General features: G+C 44.5%; 1 protein-coding gene across 1 annotated transcript in view; it reads left to right on the top strand.

Moving 5' to 3' along the window:
- maml3 (mastermind-like transcriptional coactivator 3) overlaps positions 1-11,096 on the top strand; it is a 106,185-nt gene extending 95,089 nt beyond the window's left edge. Inside the window, exons 4-6 of the mRNA XM_069717782.1 lie at positions 6,014-6,280; positions 8,114-8,192; positions 9,714-11,096. Of these exons, the coding sequence (XP_069573883.1) occupies positions 6,014-6,280; positions 8,114-8,192; positions 9,714-10,816 (1,449 nt within the window). The 3' untranslated portion in view covers positions 10,817-11,096. The remainder of the gene's footprint in view (positions 1-6,013; positions 6,281-8,113; positions 8,193-9,713) is intronic.
- The last annotated feature ends 10,806 nt before the right edge of the window (positions 11,097-21,902 follow it).

Here is a 21,902-nt window from a genome sequence, read left to right as displayed (position 1 = left end):
CGGACGTGGAGAGAAGGAGTCGAATATTTAATTAAAACCTATTACAAAAGTATAAAATGTAGAAGTATGTATGCTTTATATGTGAACGTACATCTTGGTCGTCTTCATCGATTTTGAAAAAGCACCAAATTCTTCGATTCAACCCAACATCTCCATCTCAACACATTCAGACAGGAGCTCTTGGAAATCAGTCATTTTATTACTGCGTTTCAAAAAAATATATATAAAAATAAGATTTGCACCAGCGGAGAGGTCGGCGGGTGAAGGTCAACCAGCATGTGCGGCTGAAGGACGTTCAGGCATCGACGAGCTCCGGCTGCAGGAGGTGCGATCTGTGACCTTCAGCCGCGGCGACGTGGCTTCGACGCGCAACTGTGACGCGGAAAGAAGAAAAACAGTCGGCGGCGTTTTGTGTGTGTGTGTGTGTGTGTGTGTGTGTGTGTGTGTGTGTGTGTGTGTGTGTGTGTGTGTGTGTGTGTGTGTGTGTGTGTGTGTGTGTGTCGTTGCCGCTCCGGAAAAAGTGGGCAGATGCACTTCCTGTTCACTGTCTCGGTCTGATTGCAGCTGTAGTCTGTGTGAGAAACTAATGAAGCATCTCCTCATCCATCCAGCCCTCACTCTGCGTCTCCTCTTCACACTACACCCCCCACTCCTCTCCTCTCCTCCTCCTCTCCTCTCCTCTTCCCTCCTCCTCCTTTCTCTTACACAAGTGGGTGACAGATGTGAGCCACTCTGGAGAGCACACAGACACACAGCGCTCTGCTGCCAGCCGCCGCCGCCGCTGCTCTCATAAGCCGCGCGTGCGTGCGTGTGTGTGTGTGTGTGTGTGTGTGTGTGTGTGTGTGTGTGTGTGTGTGTGTGTGTGTGTGTGTGTGTGTGTGTGTGTGTGTGTGTCGATGTGTGTGTTTCTTTATGCGCAAAAAAAACCGTGAGGCATCGTCGCAGTCTGTCCGTCTGTGTTTGGTTTTCCGGTGCGTGTGTGTGTGTGTGTGTGTGTGTGTGTGTGTGTGTGTGTGTGTGTGTGTGTGTGTGTGTGTGTGTGTGTGTGTGTGTGTGTGTGTGTGTGTGTGTGTGTGTGTGTGTGTGTTATTTCATAGTAAGTGCAGCCTTTAATCTCACTGCCGTGTGGTCACAGATGGGATTTCATCTCAACTGTAGAGTGGATGATCGTACTGCGACGCAGAAACATCTTTAAACACACACACACACACACACACACACACACACACACACACACACACATATGGACGATAGGAGTCGTCATATATTTCTTGCTGCGTGAATCACGGACGGTCTCTCTCTCTCTCTCTCTCTCTCTCTCTCACTTACACACACACTCACATTTCCGCTCGCTTTCACGTGTAATGTAATCACCTGGGCTCTCCATGCTTCCTAACCCAATAACGCTGGCACACACACACACACACACACACACACACACACACACACACACACACACACACACACACACACACACACACACACACACACACACACACATCCTCCGTACCGACCTGTAATACATTCACCTTTCATGTCGTCCTTTCCTTCCTCTCTGTATTAACTTACGGTCGCTGTTGGAACTTGAAACTCGGACAGAGTTCAGCCGAGCGTCGAGTCTCTTCGGCCTCTTTGACAAATTTCCGCGGGAGAGTTCGGAGGCTGGCCCGAGCGGCGACCAGCGGCGACGTCACCCGTCGGTTTGCGAACGGCCGTTATGAAGCCTCGAGGTCAGATTTTGGCCATCTTTGCCAGTTCGGAGCGGTTTGGAGGCGCTAGCGACCGTATTTGGACGAGCTGATGCGGATCTGACTCGATCCGATTGGAAAAACCCGACGATACTACGTCCCGCCCACCGATAGCTGTAACCTGACCGCACCACGGGCCTGTTAATCAAACAGACACCCCCCCCCCAAAAAAACCCACTGAAGCTTATTTTCTAATAAGTGACGGAATTATTTTTTGATGGACCGTCTCAAATCTATTAAGAAAAACACACAGATAACTTGTGGTGCATTTTATTGACATATTTATGAGACTAATTAAATGGAGCCGACCTCTAGTGGCACCCGGTGGTATTGCACTTCCGCCATCGGCCTCCCTTTTTTCAGAGCCTGAAGCCACATCCAATTTTATATACTAGTCTGGGAAGGCTGACTCGAGCCGGTCCGAGGATGAAGAGTCTGGTGGTGGTGTTGGTGGTGTTGGTGGGGGGGGGGCAGAGAGAGTTGGATCGACGGAGCTAAAGGAGAAAGCCGACTCTGTGGGTGCTCTTTGTTCCATTATCAAAACGACAGAGCGAACGGGAGATGTAAAGAAGCTGTTGAAGACGGTCGTAGCTGTATGTGTTTGCGGAGGGGTGACCTGGCACGGCGGCCATAACCGCTCCTCTGAGCGCCATCTGCTCCTCGCCGCAGCAACTGTTGCCAGGGTACCTGCTCTCCTCTCTCCTCCCCTTCATCCCACCTTCCACTCCTCCTCCTCCTCCTCCTCCTCCTTCTCCTCCTCCTCTTTTGGCTCGTCACCTCCTGACTTCATCCCCCCCCCCCAAAAAAAAAAACAACAACATATAACCCAGCTCCGCCACTCGAATCCTCCTCTTGGTTTTTGTCTCCCTCGACTCCTCACCATCCTCCTCCTCCTCCTCCTCTTCTTCCTCACACAGACGCAGCTCCCTTTTCTCTTCCCTTCAGTTAATTTAATTTGCTTTTTCACTCTGAAGAGGATACCTGCTCCTCCATTCAATGAGCTTTATTGGCGTGACATTCAATTCATTGTATATTAGCAACGCTTCAGCGAAGTACTAATAACACCGAAATAATACTGATACTGCCGCTAATTCATTCGCTGCCTTTTCCTCATCACCCTCCTGTGCCTGTTTTTCCTCTTCTGCGCGTCTTTATTCGAGCGTCAATATGTCGACGTTATCGTTGTCTTCAGGTAGCTGCCTCTCACACACACACACACACACACACACACACACACACACACACACACACACACACACACACACCTCCTCCTCCTCCTCCACCACCGCCGCGATCTTTAATTCACCGAGACACTTCCTTCTCCTCTTCCCTTTTCTAATCCATCTTTCTTCCGTTCCCCTTTGCAGTTGTGTGTGTGTGTGTGTGTGTGTGTGTGTGTGTGTGTGTGTGTGTGTGTGTGTGTGTGTGTGTGTGTGTGTGTGTGTGTGGACATGACTCAGGGCCCCCGTCTCCGCAGTGAGAGAGAGAGAGAACCGAGGAAAGAGTGGAGAAAGAAGGGAGTTTGATGGGGAGGAGGAGGAGGAGGGAGGACAGGGAGGTGTTTAGAGAGAAAGGAAGAAAAAGAGGTAGAGGAGCGAGTAGGGGGGGGGGGGTGAAGAGGAGGAGGGGGGAGATCGTAGATCAGAACCGTCATGATTGAGCCATCTGCTGAGAGGAGGCCAGTGAGACTCACACACACACACACACATTGCACACGCAGATATATCTGTGCTTAAAGATCACCACTGCCACCTGTTGGTCACTTCCTGACACTACACTACTTTTTTTTTTTGCAATCCGTGTTGACCGCTCTGCCAGAACACGCCGGCCCGGATATGAGACACGTAGCTCTGACCATCGATCCGTCTGGTCTGGATCGCTGCTTTAACCGGTCTTAAGCAGCCGGTTCTGTTTCCTTCATAGAGAGTTGTTTTTCTTTTTTCCCCCCCCCAATATTCGCCGTTTATCTCCACCTAACTCCCTTCTAAGAAGAGCAGAGCCTCAATACGGATTATGAGGATTTTACCTCTTTCAAAACACATTGAGTACAGCGGTGTGTTACAGACTCGAGCTATGAGTCGGTACTGTAATCCCGCTTTCGCAGTTTTATTCTCGCCCTGCAGTGATTTGTGATTTGTTGTAACGCTGTCTGGCTGCTGTTGGGTGGTTCTGTGTTGGTGCAACATGCAAACACTCTTTTTATTTTATTTTTTTCTGGCCTGAATGGTTCTTCTCATCTCCTCTCGGGGTCTTTCTGTCGCTGGCAGGCCCTAAACGGCGTCCTCTCTCGATTCAGCTGTCTAACCTTTAATAGATCCATAAACGCTCGGCTCCCATTGGCCAGAGCAGGCCATTTCATCCTATTAGAGATTAGCATACGGCTGAGTGGAGGAGGAAGTGCTCTTTATATGCTAATGAGGAGATAATGTATGCTGCCGAGGACGAACCGGTGCCCCCGTCGGGAAGGAACTCGGGGTGGCGGCGGACGTGCCGAATCTTGAAGGCGGTCCCGTCTTCATCCGGCGTTTCGCTCTCTGTAAAGACTGTATCTCCAGTGAGCTCAAACACATCAAACACGGGCCGCGTGAAGCCGTCGCTGTCGATGTGCCTGATGTCATTTTTTGTGGCATTCATTTTGGGATAAAGAGCAACGACGACAAAACGGAAGAGGAAGGGTTTTTTTTTTTTAAATAATTTCAGATAGCTTTTGTTACATGCTGAGAAGCTCAATTAGCTCCATGTTGTTTTTTTTTGTTTTTTTTTACCCCTTTAACACAAACATGATGAAAATTTGCCTTTAAAGGGACTCTTCAACATTGTGGGGGATACGCTCTCTCGCTGAGTTCGATGAGAGCACCTGCAGCGTAACATAATTGTGATTGTCCCCGGTGCAAATATTTATCTCCCCCACCCTTTCCTCCCCACCCCACCCTTTCCTCCCCCCTCCCTCTTCGCCCACAAAAAGACACCCCAAAAACACAAGCCTACGCCGCTAACTTCTTGTCCATTTGCTGAAGAGCTTCTTTCGAAAAGGTTGAACCGTTTGCAAGTAATCACAAATCGCAGGGAAGTAACATCATTGGAAAAATTTCCCAGCATGCCTTCTTCTTAGGAAACTCGGAAGAATAAAAATTAAATAGATCTAAGTGATGGGTCAAAATAATTGCCTATTCATTTTTAATAAAGATACTTCAAATAGGCTGACTTCAAACCATAAGTGATGTACACATGGTGGGAAGCAATATATATATATATATATATATATATATATATATATATATATATATATATATATGTAGCTATCACAATCCGTGACATGCTTGTTTATGTTTTCTGTGTTGCTCTTTTATGACTTTGACGACTGTGTGAGATGAAATTTTATACCAGAGGTCCCTGCTGGGCTCCAGTGTGCTGCACCAGCATCGCATTGTTGATATTTATGCCATCAGACAGCACCCTCATGTCTGCACTGTAAATATGACGCTTTTTGCGAGAAGCCCGCCCGTTAGCTTAGCTTCGCTCTGGGAAAAGGGGAAAACCGCGAACCTAAAACATAAATCCGCCTGCCAGCACCTCAAAACTATTTTGTTTGTTTGATCCATGCAAAACAAAAACAAAAAAGAAATGCCAAAGGAGGGCTTGATGAATGTCAATCGACAAAAAAAAAAAATGCAGCTATTTTGATAATCGAGAACCCTTTTTGGTTATTTTCCATTAAAACGGAAAGAAAAAAAAAATTCCGATTCTGGCATCTCAATCAGCAGCATTTCTTATTCTCTTAGCTTCAGACAAAACAAAATATTTGAAAATGTCACCTTTTGCTTTGCTAAACTGACATTTCATGACGAACCATCAACAGATTACTCTAAAAGAAAAAAAAAAAAAGTTTGACACATTCATTAATATTGAAAACAATCATCAACAAGCAGCCATCGTGAAAAGAACAACTCACTCTTTTTTACGTTGTGGCAATGTACTGGGCAATTACTTCGACTCCGTGCAGTTGCCAGGCAACAAATCAAGACTCCAGGAAATTGATATCCTAAAATATGCCGTGTAAGGATGGTGAGCTTTAGTGGAGCTAAGCTCGCGGCTGCAGGCTTGTCACCTCATATTTAATGGATAGAAACCGTGTGAAAGCGGCCTGTGGTTTATGACGGTGGTTTATGATCGGCCGATGGTGGTATATTTACATTTTACCAGTCCATCTGACCCCTGCTTGCCCCTCTTCTCTCCTCTCTCTCTCTCTCTCTCTCTCTGTCCAGGAACAAGGTGTGGTGGGAATGTCCCGACCACCCGGCGCCATACCGCCTCCTCACCCCGCCGGTGGGGTCGCCTCCGGGGTGGGGCCCAACCAGGGGTCGGGTCCGCCTCCGGGCTACGTGGGCAACCAGCAGCAGGCGGCCATGATGAAGCTGATGCTGGCCATGGAGCAGGAGAAGAGGGTGCAGATGCACATGATGGAGCAGCAGAAGCAGCAGCAGCTCTTCAGAGAGCAGCGGCAGCAGCAGCAGCAACTGCTGGCTGAACAGGTGAGTTTTACGCTCCGGTCTTTTTTTTTTTTTTTTTTTTTTTTTTTTCTCACGGCGTTAAAAGTTAGCGTCGTCGTGGTGATTAAAGAGCGGGAGGGTGCGATTCATCTGTCACGCATTCAAATTATAGTTTGTGTGTATAGTGAGCGTGGGCCTCGTTTGTTCATACAACCACGTATATTTGTCTGCGTCTGCAGCTCTTAACAAGACCAGCACATCCTCTCCTCTTCCTCACTGTTGTCTGGTTACATGTGTAATTACCCTCAACCAGCCCCCCTCTTCACTACTTCCTTTTCATCTCGGAGGTGTGTGTGTGTGTGTGTGTGTGTGTGTGTGTGTGTGTGTGTGTGTGTGTGTGTGTGTGTGTGTGTGTGTGTGTGTGTGTGTGTGTGTGTGTGTGTGTGTGTGTGTTTGCCACATGCCGCCTCCTGTGATAATGTGCTGTTTTCTTTTTATTTCTCTCCCTGTGAAGGGAATCAAGTGTTAAAAGAGTTCTGAACTCTCCAGTCACCTCCCACTATGTTGGTTTTAATTGGATCTGCAAAAACATACACAGATGCACAAATATAGGTGCCTGACAGGAAGAACCGATCCTGCTGGGGTTTAGCGTACGTCGTTAACTGGATATCGTACCTTCGTTTAAACGAGCAGCCTACACGCTGCTGGCTTTTATGCTGCAAAGACCCAAACTGCTTATTAATGACAAAACCCGTTTAAGTGGTTCAGTTAAATTCATTATACCTGCAGTACAGCTGCGGCTGCGATGGAGAACCAGAGCTGCCTTCGGTTTCCTGTTCGAACGCTTCGTTATGGTACTGTTTGTGTCGGAGAGAATCCTGCAAGTACTGTACACCAATCAGATCCTGACAGCACACATCTGGCTCTCTTCTGCTCTACCAAAACACGTGTTTCAGTTCAGGTATACGAAGTATCTCTGTAACCCCGCCTCCACCAACATCTGGCTCTACTGTACCAAACATCGGTTTAACCTGTACAGCACTAACGTCTGTCTGTCAACATCTGTCTTTAGTGTACCAACATCTGTCTCTACTGTGCCAAACAACTATCCAATCCTGACAGTACCAACATCTGTCTCTAACTATACCAACGTCTGTTTCTACTGTACCAAACATCTGTCTAACCTTTACGGTACCAACATCTGTCTCTAACTATACCAACGTCTGTTTCTACTGTACCAAACATCTGTCTAACCTTTACGGTACTAACATCTGTCTTAACTCAACTGTACCAACATCTGTCTCTACTGTACTAAACAACTGTCTCACTAACAAAACCCCAATCTCACCAGTACTTTAATCAACATCTACTGTCTCCTTCATCGAACATACCTTTGTTCATAAAGACAACATAAAGACCTTTTCTCACATTGACCGAATCAAACATCTGTATCAAAGACATACATCTGTCTCAAAATGTGTTGATTTATCCGCTGAAACCGAAAAACGTTTGTATTCAATAAATGACACAAATAATTGATCAGTTATCAAAACTACAAAGTATTCATTTGAGTAATCAGTTCGCCTACTCATCATTAAGTTCCTATAAGAATGTATCACGGAACAAAACACCGTTTTGATTCATGTGAGGTATCATTGATGTGTCAGTACCTGCATGTCGTCTACTTTCCGGATATTTACCCTCATGAAGGCCTTGCGACCTACAGCTTGAATTCACCATCGAAGCATTGTTCTTTTTGTGTATCCTGCACTATGATAATACCGATGATATCCTGAATTTCCGAGAGAGCTGTGCGGGGTTGTTTCGGGGCCGCAACTTCCACCCTTAACCATTTGTACCCGTCTGTGTCTGCAGCTCCAACAGCAGCAGCATCTTCCCCGGCAGATGGGCCAGGGCCAGAGGAATCCATATCCCCAAGTCAATCAGTACCAAGGTGAGTCACACAAACACATGCATTCAATCAGTCTGTGCAATAATGCACACAGCGTATGCAAAAACACAAGAATGGCAGCACCCCAATGGATTTTCCCATAAAAAAAGAGGCCAAGACCTGACAAATCCTTTAGCATTATTGATTACCGCATTAGGAAATGGATTTTCAGATCTTTGCGTAGCGTCCAGATGGTTATGGGAATAATGCCTATAATTACACATGCGTGTTTGGCCTGCAACAAGTATGGTATACGCGGCAGAGTGCCAAGACATTTAAGACATTTAACAGATTTCGTAGTTCGCTCCGTGCCACAGTCACAGACAGATATGTATGCAAACAGCAGGGCTGACCGAGCACCACCCTGAAACCAAACCTCGTCCTCTCTGTCTGTCTCTGTCAGATACATCAGATGCTCTTCAGCCTCTCTCTCTCTCTCTCCTCTCTCGTCTCTCTCGCTCTCTCCGAAAGAAAAAAAAAAAAAAAAAAAAAGAAGAGTGTTCCTGCTCTGCCTGTTACCACGGCAACTTGTCTGTCCTGGATCCCCCAGAGTTCCGGTGGAGTCAGAGATGGATGAGAGGAGGGAAGTGGGAGTGTGGAGGGAGGGAGGTGGAGGGGAGGGGGGGAGCTGGAGGAATAGGTAGATGGTCTTGGTAGGTAAAGGAGGAAGGAGAGAGAGAGAGAGAGAGAGAGACGAGTGGGTGAGAGGATGATGGAGAGATGAAGAAAAATACAGAGGAGGAGGAGGAGAGTCAAGTCGAAAAAGCCATTTATAGCCATCAGAGTCTGTCTGCAAGTCTAGGAGATGATGTGGAGAGGAAGACGGGGGCCAATGAAAAGCATGAAAGCTGCGGCCTAGAAATGCAGCCGTTAGTTCAGCTCGTCCCGCTTGCGCGTCCGTGATTTTCAAAGCGCAACGATTGTGCTCGTATCACCTGCAACACACTCACACTCAGTGTGATTTTTATTTTATTTTTATTTTTTTTGCTGGAATATAGTGTACATGTTATGTTACCTTACCAACTCTCTCGCTCGCTGCCGACTTTGCTTACGAGTCCCGGAGTGTGTGATCCTCTTCGTTCTCCACTTCCTTCTGTTACATCTCCAGTCTGAGCTGTGAGGTGAGGGATTAGTGGAATGATGTCAGGAGTGGGGTTTATTAGAGGATTTAGAGCCATTTCCACGCCAGCAGACCTCCTCGGCTCTGCTGGCGCCGTGCATCTAATAGGAGGAATAAAAAAAAAGTGAGGGAAGTGAGCTGCTGGCGCTTTAGAGTGTTTTGTTTTATTTTGGTGTGGCAGGATTTGGACCAAATTGGGTGGGAAGCGTTTATTTCCTGAGTAAACAGGTTTTTCGTGGAACATAAATCGTTGCCTCGTCACTGAATTATTAGATCTGTCTTTTGCGCCTTTTGATGATTTGAGTGTCTTTTGCAAAAAGTCCGGCTCAGATTTCTCTCTCCAGATGCCTGAATTCTTTCCCCGCTCTTCTGTTGTTTTAACTCCTCTCATTTTCCACTGCTAGGTCCCCCTCAGGATCTGGCATCCAGGAGCCAGGCCCTTCAGAACACTCGGGCCGCTCGCGTCCTGCAACAGCAGCAGCAAAACCAGCAACAGATGGTCCAGATGAGTTCTGTCCAGGGCCAGGGAGGCTCCGTTGGACCCCAAACTGACATGGGACTGCCCTACGGCAACCAGGGCTCCAACCAGGGTTCCCTGTACGGGCTCAACCCGTCCATGAGCCAAATGATGCACCAGCAGCAGCACCAGAGCCAAAGCGTCCAAGCCTCCATGGGTCTTCCACCGCAGCACAACCCCGCCGGAGGGCCGCCCCGGCAGGCAGGTGCGGGTCCCGGGGTTGGAGGTATGCCCGGGGGCCCCGGAGGTGCTGGAGCTGCAGGGTACGGAGGACAAGGGATGTTAATGAACTCCATGACCCAACAACCGCTCAAAGGACCTCCCAATGCCAAAGCCCAAGCGCAGAGACTGCAGAGCATGCTGGGAGCGGGAGGAGGCGGTGGGGGAATGGCGGCGGGCGGTTGGCCGCAGCAGCAAGGACAGAGTCTGCAAGCCATGGGAGGGGGAGTCGGAAGGACTACAGGAGGAGGGGGAGGAGAAATGGTGGGGTTCAGCTCGGCCCAGGGTTACGGGATGCAGCCGGGTCAACCGCCGCGCATGGCCAAGCAACACTTTCAGGGCCCGGGACAGGGGATGAGCCAGGGGATGGACCCCAGGGTGGGCAACCCGGCAGCGGGGATGGGTGGCCCGATGATGGGTCCGCACATGGGTGGTCAGCCCAGGACCAACCAGCCCCGGCCCATGGTCATGAACCAGGGGATGAACCAGGGGGTGATGGGCCAGGGGATGACCGGGATGGGGGGGTTTGGGCCGGGCCCCGGAGGGCCGGGAATAGGGGCGGGGGGAGGAGGAGGTGGACCATACGGACCAGGGGGAGTCGGGGTTGGAGGTCAGCCACAGGGCTACCAGAGGACAGCCAATCAGGACATGTCATCCTACGGATACGGGGGCGGGCCCTCAGGGGGAGGAGCCTTCGGATTGGGCGATGGCTCGGGGGCGGAGCTGGACTCAAGCGACGGTTGGATGGAGGAGTTTTTCTCGAGCCAATAGCCAACGGGGGGAAAGTTTTTACTGGATGAACTTAAACATTAAATTCAGACAAACGTTTAAAAAGCTGAGAAAGTAAAACAAAAAAGGACGACACGAGGCGGACTGGCATGTTTTTGTTTTGTAAAACATGAGCAAGGTTATATATGAGTTCTGTTATAAATGTTATGTTTTGTGTGTCTGTATGTATGTATGTATGTGCGTGTGTGAGTCGGAGAGAGCTATCATTATGTCTTGTGCATATTAATGAAAAACCAATATAGAGATTAAGAGGTGTGTTTCATTCGTTTCCCCCTTTTTTTTTTTTTTTTTTTTTTTTTATATTATCCTCCACGGAGTGAAATTTTTGTTCTCACGTTGCAGCGTTTGAAAGCGAGCCCCGTTTACACAGCGGCGCTTTGAGCACGAGCTTCAGCAGGGGCTTGATTGAAAACCACAGACTGATGAAGGGGGAAGGAAGACTTGTTCTCAAGACAGCAATTTATTTGTGTTTGTGTGTTTGTGCCACCCAGCTCAGTGCTTCAGATCTCTCGGCTATGTGAGGAGCTGAAGGGAGTAGAAAGCACTCTCAACGCTCCCATTTCCTCTCGCTTACATTTGTGCCTCACACACACACACACACACACACACACACACACACACACACACACACACACACACACACACACACACACACAAATATGTCTCCCTCACACATACACTCTCTCGCTCTCTCTCTTTCTTTCTCTACTCTCTTCACTCGATCTCTCTCATCCTCCTCCCGTCTTTCCCACCTTCTCTCCAGAGACTCGTTCCTCGCTCCCGACACCTTTTTTTTTTTTTTCTTTCTTTCTCCTCTGTTTAAATTGTGCACATCACAACAGAACAAATGATGTTCCTTCTATTGTGCCACACGAGCGCACTCTGCCCTCTAGTGCTTTTGCTAGGCAACCGACTTGGGTGGCGGGTATTTTTTTTTTTTTTTTTTTTGGTGGGAAGGGAGGTTGGGTGGTGTTGGGTGGGTGGGGGGGGGCATTTCCTATGCTGAGTCGCTGTGGATGATGGGTGTGCATGTAGAGGAAGACAAAGGGGAGTGAAAAGCAAAGAGAGACGGAGGGAGAATAGGCAGCTAAAAGCAAGCGCTTGGGCTCAAAAGGCGTACACACACACACACACACACACACACACACACGCACACACATGCACACACACACACACGCGTGGGCATGCACGTATACAACAAACAGGCAAACAAGCAGCAACCCGGGGAAGGATGTGCAGACGTGTGAGAGGCAGCTAACAGCTAATATTACATTAAACCTTTCTGTCTGTGTGACACAACCCCACCCCCACCCCTCCTCTCACCCCACCCCCTTCACCTCCCCACCTCCTCCCCACCCACGTCACATCTATCAGGCTTGACATGAAGCAAAACGCTCGCTGGGCACTGAATGTATCCAAGCACCACAAGTGACTTCTTCTTCTTCTTCTTCTTGGTCTTCGTCTTCGTCTTCTTCTTCTTCTTCTTCTTCTTCTTCTTCTTCTTCTTTTTATGGAAACAAAAACAAACAAAACAAAAAAAAACAAAAAAAAACAAGCTCATTAACAGCCCACCCACATGGTTTTGTTTGTCGCTGTTGTGTTTTATCCCTAACAATGATGCTGGTTGTGTCTTTGTCAATTAAAAGAGGAAAAACAAAAAAAAACACAAAAAAAAGTTTAAATTAGCCTTTTTTTTAGTTTGTGTTGTCTATTTTTTTTTTTTTTTTTTTGGGAGAATCTGTTTGTCCAGCCCCCCTCCCCCACCTCCCCCATCGCAGCGCAGCCTTCCCTTCTCTTCCCATTGTGCCACAGCTGGTTGTCAATCACCCCCCCCCCCCCATACTTCCCCCCTGCTGTACATCGTGGCTTCTGTCGTACTTGCAGCTATCGAACGGCCCCTCGCTCCAAAACTCGAACTGTGCTGTAACACTACTGTGAAGAAAATACAAGCTGACTCCCTATCCAGCGCTTCACGATGGAAAACGAACCACTGCTAAGCCTTGAGTTTGTTTTTTAAAGACGGCGGAGAGGAGCTTCAACGGCGGGATTGGGCTTAAAGGGGGGCGACGACGCCACGTCGGCGCCCGTCGGCGTCGAAGTGCGACCGCCGAAGTTGGTGTCGGGGCAATTGCGGCTGTCGCTCATCACCAACAAGCTGTCCACTGTTTGAGTAAATAAATGTGTCGAATAGGTTTTTAACACAGTTGTCGTTCGGTAACATCTTACACCTCTAACTGTTTTTTGTAATCCTGGTTTTAAAAGACGGATGAAAGCGTGTCTGTTGCGTGCATTACTTTGTATTTAGCTCATCAGAGTGAACGTTTTTGGAGGACGATGCTGTAATCAACAAAAAACCAAAAAGCCTTCTTCTCTGTAAACTAAAACTCCTTGTCATCATCTGTTCTCATGGTTGTCAGTGTTGTATAATCCAAACCCTTTAAAATACGAACTTTTAACCGCCACGCTAACTCTGTGCTTTGTTTTTTTTTTGTTTTTTGTGTGTGTGTGTCATGTTTGGAGAGCAGACGTCCTCCGTCTCACTGTGTGGAGTCTGAAGGTCAAGAGGTGGGCCGATGCGTTAGGGTTTGTAGCGTTCCCCAGTTTTATCAGGGGGGTGGGAGGGAGGGCGGGAGGGGGGAATCATAAATAATTAAAACCCCTTCGTCGCTGGGTGAACTCTCGGATTGTCGAGCCTACCGTGTGCAGGACAAGCGGCGGAGCGCTCGCCTCTGCAGCAGCTCCACCCGCTCATGCTTCCAAAAAACAAATAAAAACCCTTTGATACCCGTGCAGCAACCCGGGCAGGCTCACATATACATTCAGAGAGGTGGACTGGAGTTGTGTAGGAAAACAACCTGAGGTCTCCCACTCCAAAGTGGAGAGAGAAGGAGAAGGTATAGAAACACCTCTGGGTCAGTGTTAAGGTCACGACCTTCGTGACCTTTGTCTTCTCAAAAGCGAGAGTTCGTGATCTGGTTTGAAAATCCCTTCAGGAAGAGAAAACGAAAGCTTCCTCCAAATATCATTATGTACCGGGACCAAGTCTGTAGACAACATTTTAACAAAAATGGTTGTTATTGATGTTCTTTGTTTTATTTTTTTTATTTTTTTTTACTGGTGCTGACATATATGTGATTATGAGAAAAAGTATATAAAAGATAATGGCTATTTGTAAATATGTTTTTACAGGTTTAAATACATCAGATAATACAGTCTCTACTCTGTAAAGAATTTACTGTTTGTTGGAAAATAGAGAAGTATTTTTATTTTGAAGTTTTTTGGTTTCACTTTTAACCCATCTGAGCTATGCCATTGCACTTCAGACAATGTCTTACTACTAATTTGTATTGTAAAACCTCCTCTCTTTTTTGGAATTTATTTTCATTTGTTTTGTTTTTTTCTAGTTTGAGATTTGACTCGGTTCTTAAGCAGTGCTTATTTCTTTTTATCCTGTACAGAATTCTGAAATGTTAACAAAAGAGAATTACAAAAGACTTTTTTTTTTTTGTTTGTTTTTCAAAAAGATACAATAAAGAGAGAATGTTCTCGCTGATCATATTAAATGAAAGTTTCTGTTGTTCATTGGGATCTTTTACATCAAAGTGCCACAACCGAGGAGCTCTAAAACAAAGAAGTCAGAAATAAAACTGGGTACATCAGAGATATAAAAAAATATAACCTGAAAACTATGAATATATAACCTCAAAACTACCAAAATATAACCTGAAAACTATGAAAATACATACTCAAAACTATCAAAATATCACCTCAAAACTCAAACATCAAAATATAAAAAGTGCCTAAAAACCTTTGCACATACATGATAGATACAAACTGTATTATCTAAGAAAAATTCAAAATATGGAAAGGGAAAAAGGTAAGTTGGGTGATGGAAAAAAAAAAAAAAAAAAAAAAAGATTTGTCCCTTCCTCTTGTTTGCATTGTGGCTCCGGAAAGTTTCCTTTGTTTTCTCTCTTATTTGCAAGTGATTCCTTTTGTTTTACTTTCCGCATCTAATTGACGACCCCCCCCCCCCCGTGTCCTTACCTACAACCAACTCTGTATTACCATATGAAAACAGATACAAAGGGGATGGGGGGGGGGGTGACTGTCAATTGTTTGTCAACTGTATAAAAGCTGCCCTATGGAGAAAGGGATGGCAGACGAGGACTGCGGAGGAGAGGAGGACCGCTGGGGGAAACCAGGCTGGGTGGAGCCCGGCTGGGGCGAGGACTGTTGGGGAGGACTGCTGCAGGAGGGGAGCACTGCTGGACACCTCTCTTTGAGGGCGCATGTAGTTGCTCCTTCTTACAAGAATAAAATGTCCGATGTGTTTGATTCTGAACCGAGCCTCCTGAGTAATTTGTCTTAACATTGGGATATGTACAAGTTGTAAAATAGCAGATACAATTAATAAAATCAGAATGTTTAATGATGAATAAAAGACATATGTATGGTAAAATGGGGTTATTGGCCGTTTCCCCGTAGAGTCTCGCTGTGGATGGACGCGCAGCATTAACAGTTACCCTGTCAGCTGACAAGCTTATTTTTATTTCAGGGTCGCGAGACTGACGGAGACAAATGCGCACGCAATCACGGAGCGCCTAAAACCAGACTGACTAACTGCTGCAGTGATGTTTTGTCTAACAGACCTGATTTGCATAATTGGACTTGCATATGCTAAAGAGCAGAGCCTTTAATTCTGTCTGGCAGTGATAGTGACAATGAATCATGGGCTCCCTGTTGGTGCCAGCAGACAGACAGACCGACAGACAGACAGACCACACTCAGGGCCAGGACCCCCCCACCACCACCACCACCACCCCCCCCCCGACCTGCCCCACCCCTTTCAAACTCTCTCCTCCTCATCCTCCGTCAGCCACGCCTCTTTTTCTTCATCTCCCCTCATCATCATGGCCACCTTCCTCCACCTCGTCCTCTCATATCTCTGCTTTCCTTCCCCCCCCCTTTTCCCACAGCTGCCTTGTTTCTCCTCCACTCTCTACCCCCCACCCCTCCCAACCCCCACCCACCACCACCATTACCACCAACACACACACACACACACACACACACACACACACACACACACACACACACACACACACACACATATCCAACACACTCCTGCTTCTCCACATCTGACATTGATAAATGGAGACTTACAGAGATGACAGTATCATTACTCATGTTCAGTGGCGACTCCACCTAGGACAGAAAAAAAAAAAAAAAAAAGGGGGAATAAGAGGGAGGATGAAGGACAGGACGGGAGGAAGATGGGGAGAGGTGGAGGAGAGGAGGCCGCGTGTGCGGTTGGAGGTGTTTCGCTGCCATCCCAAGCGCGCACACACACACACACACACACCTTCATATCTCCAGAGAGCGCGAATGTTGAGATGTTCATTACTGGTGTGAAAAATAGTAGAACAACTTGTTGATCGTCGCGGCAGCCTGGAAAAGGTTGAAAGTCACCGGTTTCATACACTAATCGGATCACAAAAAGAAAAAGGCTGCAGGGCTGCAGGATTTTTCCATTATCACCGAATCTGCTGCCCTTTTCAATTAATCATTTATTGTATAAATGTCAACAATAATAGTAATTACCAGATCAGATATTCCCACAATTTCAAGGACTTTCTTCATGAATTATATTCATAATAACATGAAACCCCCTTTTTTTTAGAGGCCAAAACAAGCAAGGTTTTTTTTTTTTGTAAGTTTACTTAATAAAACCGCTCTTCCGTCACGCTAACGTCTATTAAAATATTAAAATGAGCTCTGTGAGGCTGTACTGAACCTCAGGGATGCTTAAGTGAACGGAGACTGTTAGCAGGCTAATAACTAACAGGCTCATGCGGAGAAAATCATCGGTGCCGACCTGCCCTCCATTCAGGCCGTCGCTCTGCTCAACATCCTCAACATCACTGGACGTTTTGCAACGACACCCAACCGCATCAGCACCGTATGCACGAGGTGCAATTGCACCATTGTTTAGGTGTATTTATGTATATGTTTGTTTCTTAGCTGTGTATATGTGTGTATATGTCTATTTATGTCTGTCTATTTTTTGTTTTTTTGCACACTGAGAGAGAAGCTACAACCGGAGGAAAAAAATTCCTTGTATGTGTAAACATACCCGGCCAATAAAGCTGATTCTGTTTCTAATGATGCATTCAAATGTTGTCGTAGAAGAGTCCGTACGAACGGCGCCCTCTTGTGGTGTTCACGACATCAGAACTCAAAATTTCCTATAAACCTCCAATTCACGAGTTGTGAAAATGTTGATCTTCCAAACGGCCTCATCTTTTCCCTTTTGTGCCTTTGCATTTCCTGCATTTCGTTACCTGCCTTGCTACTGTTAGCCTCTGAGGCTTCTAGACGCCATCCGTGTTGCTGTTGCCTAGCAACTGTGTTTTTATGACTTAACCACTTGAACGCCAACAATACGTTGTAACCACGAGCTCACGGGTTGCATTTGAACGCAGCATTGGCCTCAGAGATGCTTAAGTGTCTCCTGAGATTGTTAGCAGGGTAATATGATAACAATTGACTAACACGTTGATGCGGAGGTTTAACGTGTGACATGTTTACCATCTCATGGCGTGTCCCAAATCCACGCTACATACTAATTTAGTGCAGTGTGTAAATATCATGCATATTGTTTTATCACTAGCATTGTTTTATCATTTGGTTTATGATTTGTATGTTTTATTTTTGCTACTGAGAGGAAATTATACAATAAATGTGACCCCCCGGCCCGCCCTTCAAAAAAAGGTCTTTCCACAGCTTTTCTACCATCACTCACATTTGATATTAATATATCATTATATACTGCATGTTCAATCTGCAGGCCGTCTGGCTCAAGTCGACCTCATTTTGACAAAATTTGATCTCTTTTCCAGCGTCAACGCATAAAACCTGCTCAGAATAAGTGTGTGGTTGTTAATTTAGAGCGTTAACATGCGAGGCGCTAAAAACAAGTGACTCATTAATTTGCAACCGATCAACAGGTGAAGTGAATAACATTGATTATCTCGTTACGGTGGCACCTTTCCAGGGAAGGCAGGTATCAGGCAGCAGCTGAACAGTTGATCTTTTGGAAGCAGGAAAAAATGGGGCGAGCGTGTGAAGACCTGAGTGATGCTGACGAGGGCAAAACTGCGATAAGAATAATAATAAACTTTATTTGTATAGCACCTTTAATACAAGACATGCAGCTCAAAGTGCTTTACAGCAAGAAAATTACATGCAGCGTTTCACATAAAAACAGATATAAAGGAACATTTAAAAATATAGGAAAGAAATGAGATGGATAAGAAACAACTAAAATGTAGAAAATTAAACAGAAATAGAGTTAAAATTTAAAATAAGCAATATGCATTTCAAATGCAAGAGAGCTTCAAGAGTAGCTCGTTAAAGGCTAAAGTAAAGAGATATGTTTGGAGCTTTCTTTTAAAAGTAGAAGCTGAGCAGCTTCCCTGATATCTAACAGGTAGTTTGTTCCACAGATTTGGAGCCGAACTGACAAAAAGCTGAATCCCTAATTATCTTTCGGCTGTTTCGGCATGCCTAAGGAGCAGTCATGTTTTCAGATATAGGTGCTCAATCAGATCCACGGCTTGCTCTTCCCCACTTCGTCCAAATATGGTCACTTCTGGTTCCAAAAAAAACCAACAAGATGGCAACAGCAGAAATGCCAACCAGCTAGTTACTGCGTCTTTCCGTTTCCTTTGTTCGTCTGTTCGACGGCGGGAGCGATTCTGTCACTTTCCAAAATCGAGTGTGAGTCAGATATTTATTGTCACTGGATTATTCACAATACTATCATACCTGTATCATAACAGGAGTTTAAAATATCACAGTCATTCTCAACCCTAAGTATAATTGTGACACCACCAGTGGTAAGTTTCCCTCAATTAATTTAATCAGTGCACAGGGGGGGAGGCGGCCGCTAAAAGGCCTCATGAAGGCACACAGATGTCTTCCTCGGTCCTCAGCGCTCGGCAAATCACAGGCGACGAGTTTAATGACAGCCGGCTTCTTCCTGTAGCCATGAAGCACTCGCAGACACACACCATCAGCCCGGCACACACTCCAGAGGCCCTGTTATGGGCTCTAATCAGAGCGACAAATGATGTGTCACAAAGAGTGGGAGATGAGTTAGAAGAATCATTCACTCCCCCTCCTCCTCACCCCCTCACCCCCCCATCACCACCTCTCTCAGAGTAATAAGGTGAAGAAATATAGCTGCAGAAATGTGGAGTGGAAAGACGTATGGAGGGGAAAGAGGGAGCAGAGGGTGTGTGCGCGTGTGTGTGTGTGTGTGTGTGTGTGTGTGTGTGTGTGTGTGTGTGTGTGTGTGTGTGTGTGTGTGTGTGTGTGTGTGTCAGGTTGATAAATGTGGTAGCAGGAGCCATGGTGGTGGTGGAAGAGTAGGAGGCCACCAGATAACAGCAAAGCAAGGCCTTAAGCTGTCTGACACCATGAATAAAACACCTCCAAACACACACATACACACACACACACACACACAGATTTCTAATTACCTTCGGATGACTTTATCTTTCTGTTTCGTTGAGTTATTTAAATGGGAAAGTATCAGACTGTGGCATCGGTGCTCTGTTTTGCTGCACCGGCTCGTTAAATATCCGCATTTATGTAGAACTGTAAACACACTTAATCCGAATGCTCTGAGGATTTTCGTCTGCTCTCTTTAAAGTGGTACAGTTACAGTGTGCTTGTTGGCAAATAAGCAACAAATTGCCTGGTTGTGAGCAGTGATATGGTTTCACCTTCTTTTGTATTTAAAATGTCGATGTGGCGCCCTCTAGTGGCGACAAGAGGAAGCGATTCACTGAACAGATAAATTATGTTTGACCAGTTTTGCACTAAAACAACACAGCCTACAGTCAACTAAGATGTGAATCAAAGTGCTGCATGTCAGGCAAATGTTTGCATGTGCAGTTTATATCAGTTTATATTATGTGTACAGTTTGTTATTTTTTTATTTTGGTCGAAAATAGCCAAAGTTTTTAAGTACTTCAAAGAATAGTGAAGTCTAACCCCGAATTATGGTCATGTTTTTGAATTGGATTTCAGTACTTCTTATCAGCTGACATAAAAACAGCCAATATCTGTAAAAAAAATAAAATACTGGCCAATGCTCACTTTGTCAATTCGGTCTTGCTTTTGGCAGAAACTAAAGAACAAATATTCCAAAGAACATTTGGATAATTAACAATGTTAACAGGACTTTTTTTTTTTTTTTAAAGAACATATCACAAATCATTATTCAAAGCAGTTTATTTCATATGCAATAAAACGTGTGTCAACGCGTCATCTTTTTTTCAAGAATAAGAACTTTATTGAACAAGATGTAAATTTACAAACAGTGTAGACAAGTGCTATTTCTTACAGAAAAGGTAGCGATGTGGAAATAATAGGACAGTAGAATAATAAATAACAATAAAAATAAAAATAAATAAATATAGATGGATTTAAATACATAAATTCCCTTGATGCAAAATTATCGTAGGAGAAAAAGGTATATACCTTTTTTATGTACAGATACATAAAAATAGTATATTTAAGAATTTCTTTATACATTTGGACAGTTTTGTTACTTCCCTCAGTATTAATCTGTTTGAGAGTCTTTAACATAATCTTTAAATTCACCCAAAAGTCCGGTGAAATTGGGGGAGACTTTTTGCCCTAGAGAATTAATAAATGTACAATGATCTCAAAATTATGATTTTTTTTTTCATGATCAAAATACATGATAAAAAAAAAACATGTTTACATTCAATTTTTAATATTTTACATGTATTTTACCCATTAGGGACATAAAGCGGTTTATTGTCATTGTAAAAAAAAAATACAAAAAAAAAAGTATTTTGGGTAAAATACATGTAAAATATTAAAAAATTGAATGTAAACAATTTCTTTAAAATCATGTATTTTGATCATGAAAAATCATAATTTTGAGACATTTGAGACATGAAGCGGTTTATTGTCATTGTAAAAAAAAAAAATACAAAAAAAATGTATTTTGGGTAAAATACATTTAAAATATTAAAAATTGAATGTAAACATTTTTTTTTTAATCATGTATTTTGATCATGAAAAAAAAAATCATAATTTTGAGACATTTGAGACATGAAGCGGTTTATTGTCATTGTAAAAAAAAATACAAAAAAAATGTATTTTGGGTAAAATACATGTAAAATATTAAAAATTGAATGTAAACATTTTTTTTAATCATGTATTTTGATCATGAAAAAAAAAAAATCATAATTTTGAGACATTTGAGACATGAAGCGGTTTATTGTCATTGTAAAAAAAATACAAAAAAAATGTATTTTGGGTAAAATACATTAAAATATTAAAAATTGAATGTAAACATTTTTTTTTAATCATGTATTTTGATCATGAAAAAAAAAAATCATAATTTTGAGACATTTGAGACATGAAGCGGTTTATTGTCATTGTAAAAAAAAATACAAAAAAAATGTATTTTGGGTAAAATACATGTAAAATATTAAAAATTGAATGTAAACATTTTTTTTAATCATGTATTTTGATCATGAAAAAAAAAATCATAATTTTGAGACATTTGAGACATGAAGCGGTTTATTGTCATTGTAAAAAAAAATACAAAAATGTATTTGGCAACTCATCAGTACAGGAGGTATGAACAAGGTAAAAGATATAAATAAAATAAAAATAAAATAAAACAAGATATTACCATGACACGAACAACAGACGTTTAAACAGTGTTATAAATATATAAAAGATAAAACGCTGGGCTTTAAAGTGCGAGGCGGGGCATTGTCAAAGTGTTATTATTATTATTATTATTATTAGTTTTATTATTATTACAGAGTAAACGGGTCATTTTAATCGAAACACAGTCGTCCGCCGCCATTTTGAACGGAGTCGGAGCTTCCGCCACTCGCGTGCGAGGAGGAAGTGGGTGAAGAGAGAAAACGGAGCAATCGAGCGGAGCGGCGGAGGAAGGCGATCCGAACGGGTGGGGGCGGGGGGAGGAGGAGGGAGGAGGGCGGGGAGG

The sequence above is a fragment of the Brachyistius frenatus genome, unplaced genomic scaffold (genome assembly GCF_029030835.1).
Source record: "Brachyistius frenatus isolate BFR_SWC_R1_liver_20210118 unplaced genomic scaffold, ASM2903083v1 Contig_180, whole genome shotgun sequence".
In the NCBI taxonomy this organism is placed as follows: domain Eukaryota; kingdom Metazoa; phylum Chordata; class Actinopteri; family Embiotocidae; genus Brachyistius; species Brachyistius frenatus.
The sequence above is the reverse complement of the archived record's forward strand: the minus strand, read 5'-3'. Positions and strand labels throughout refer to the sequence as shown.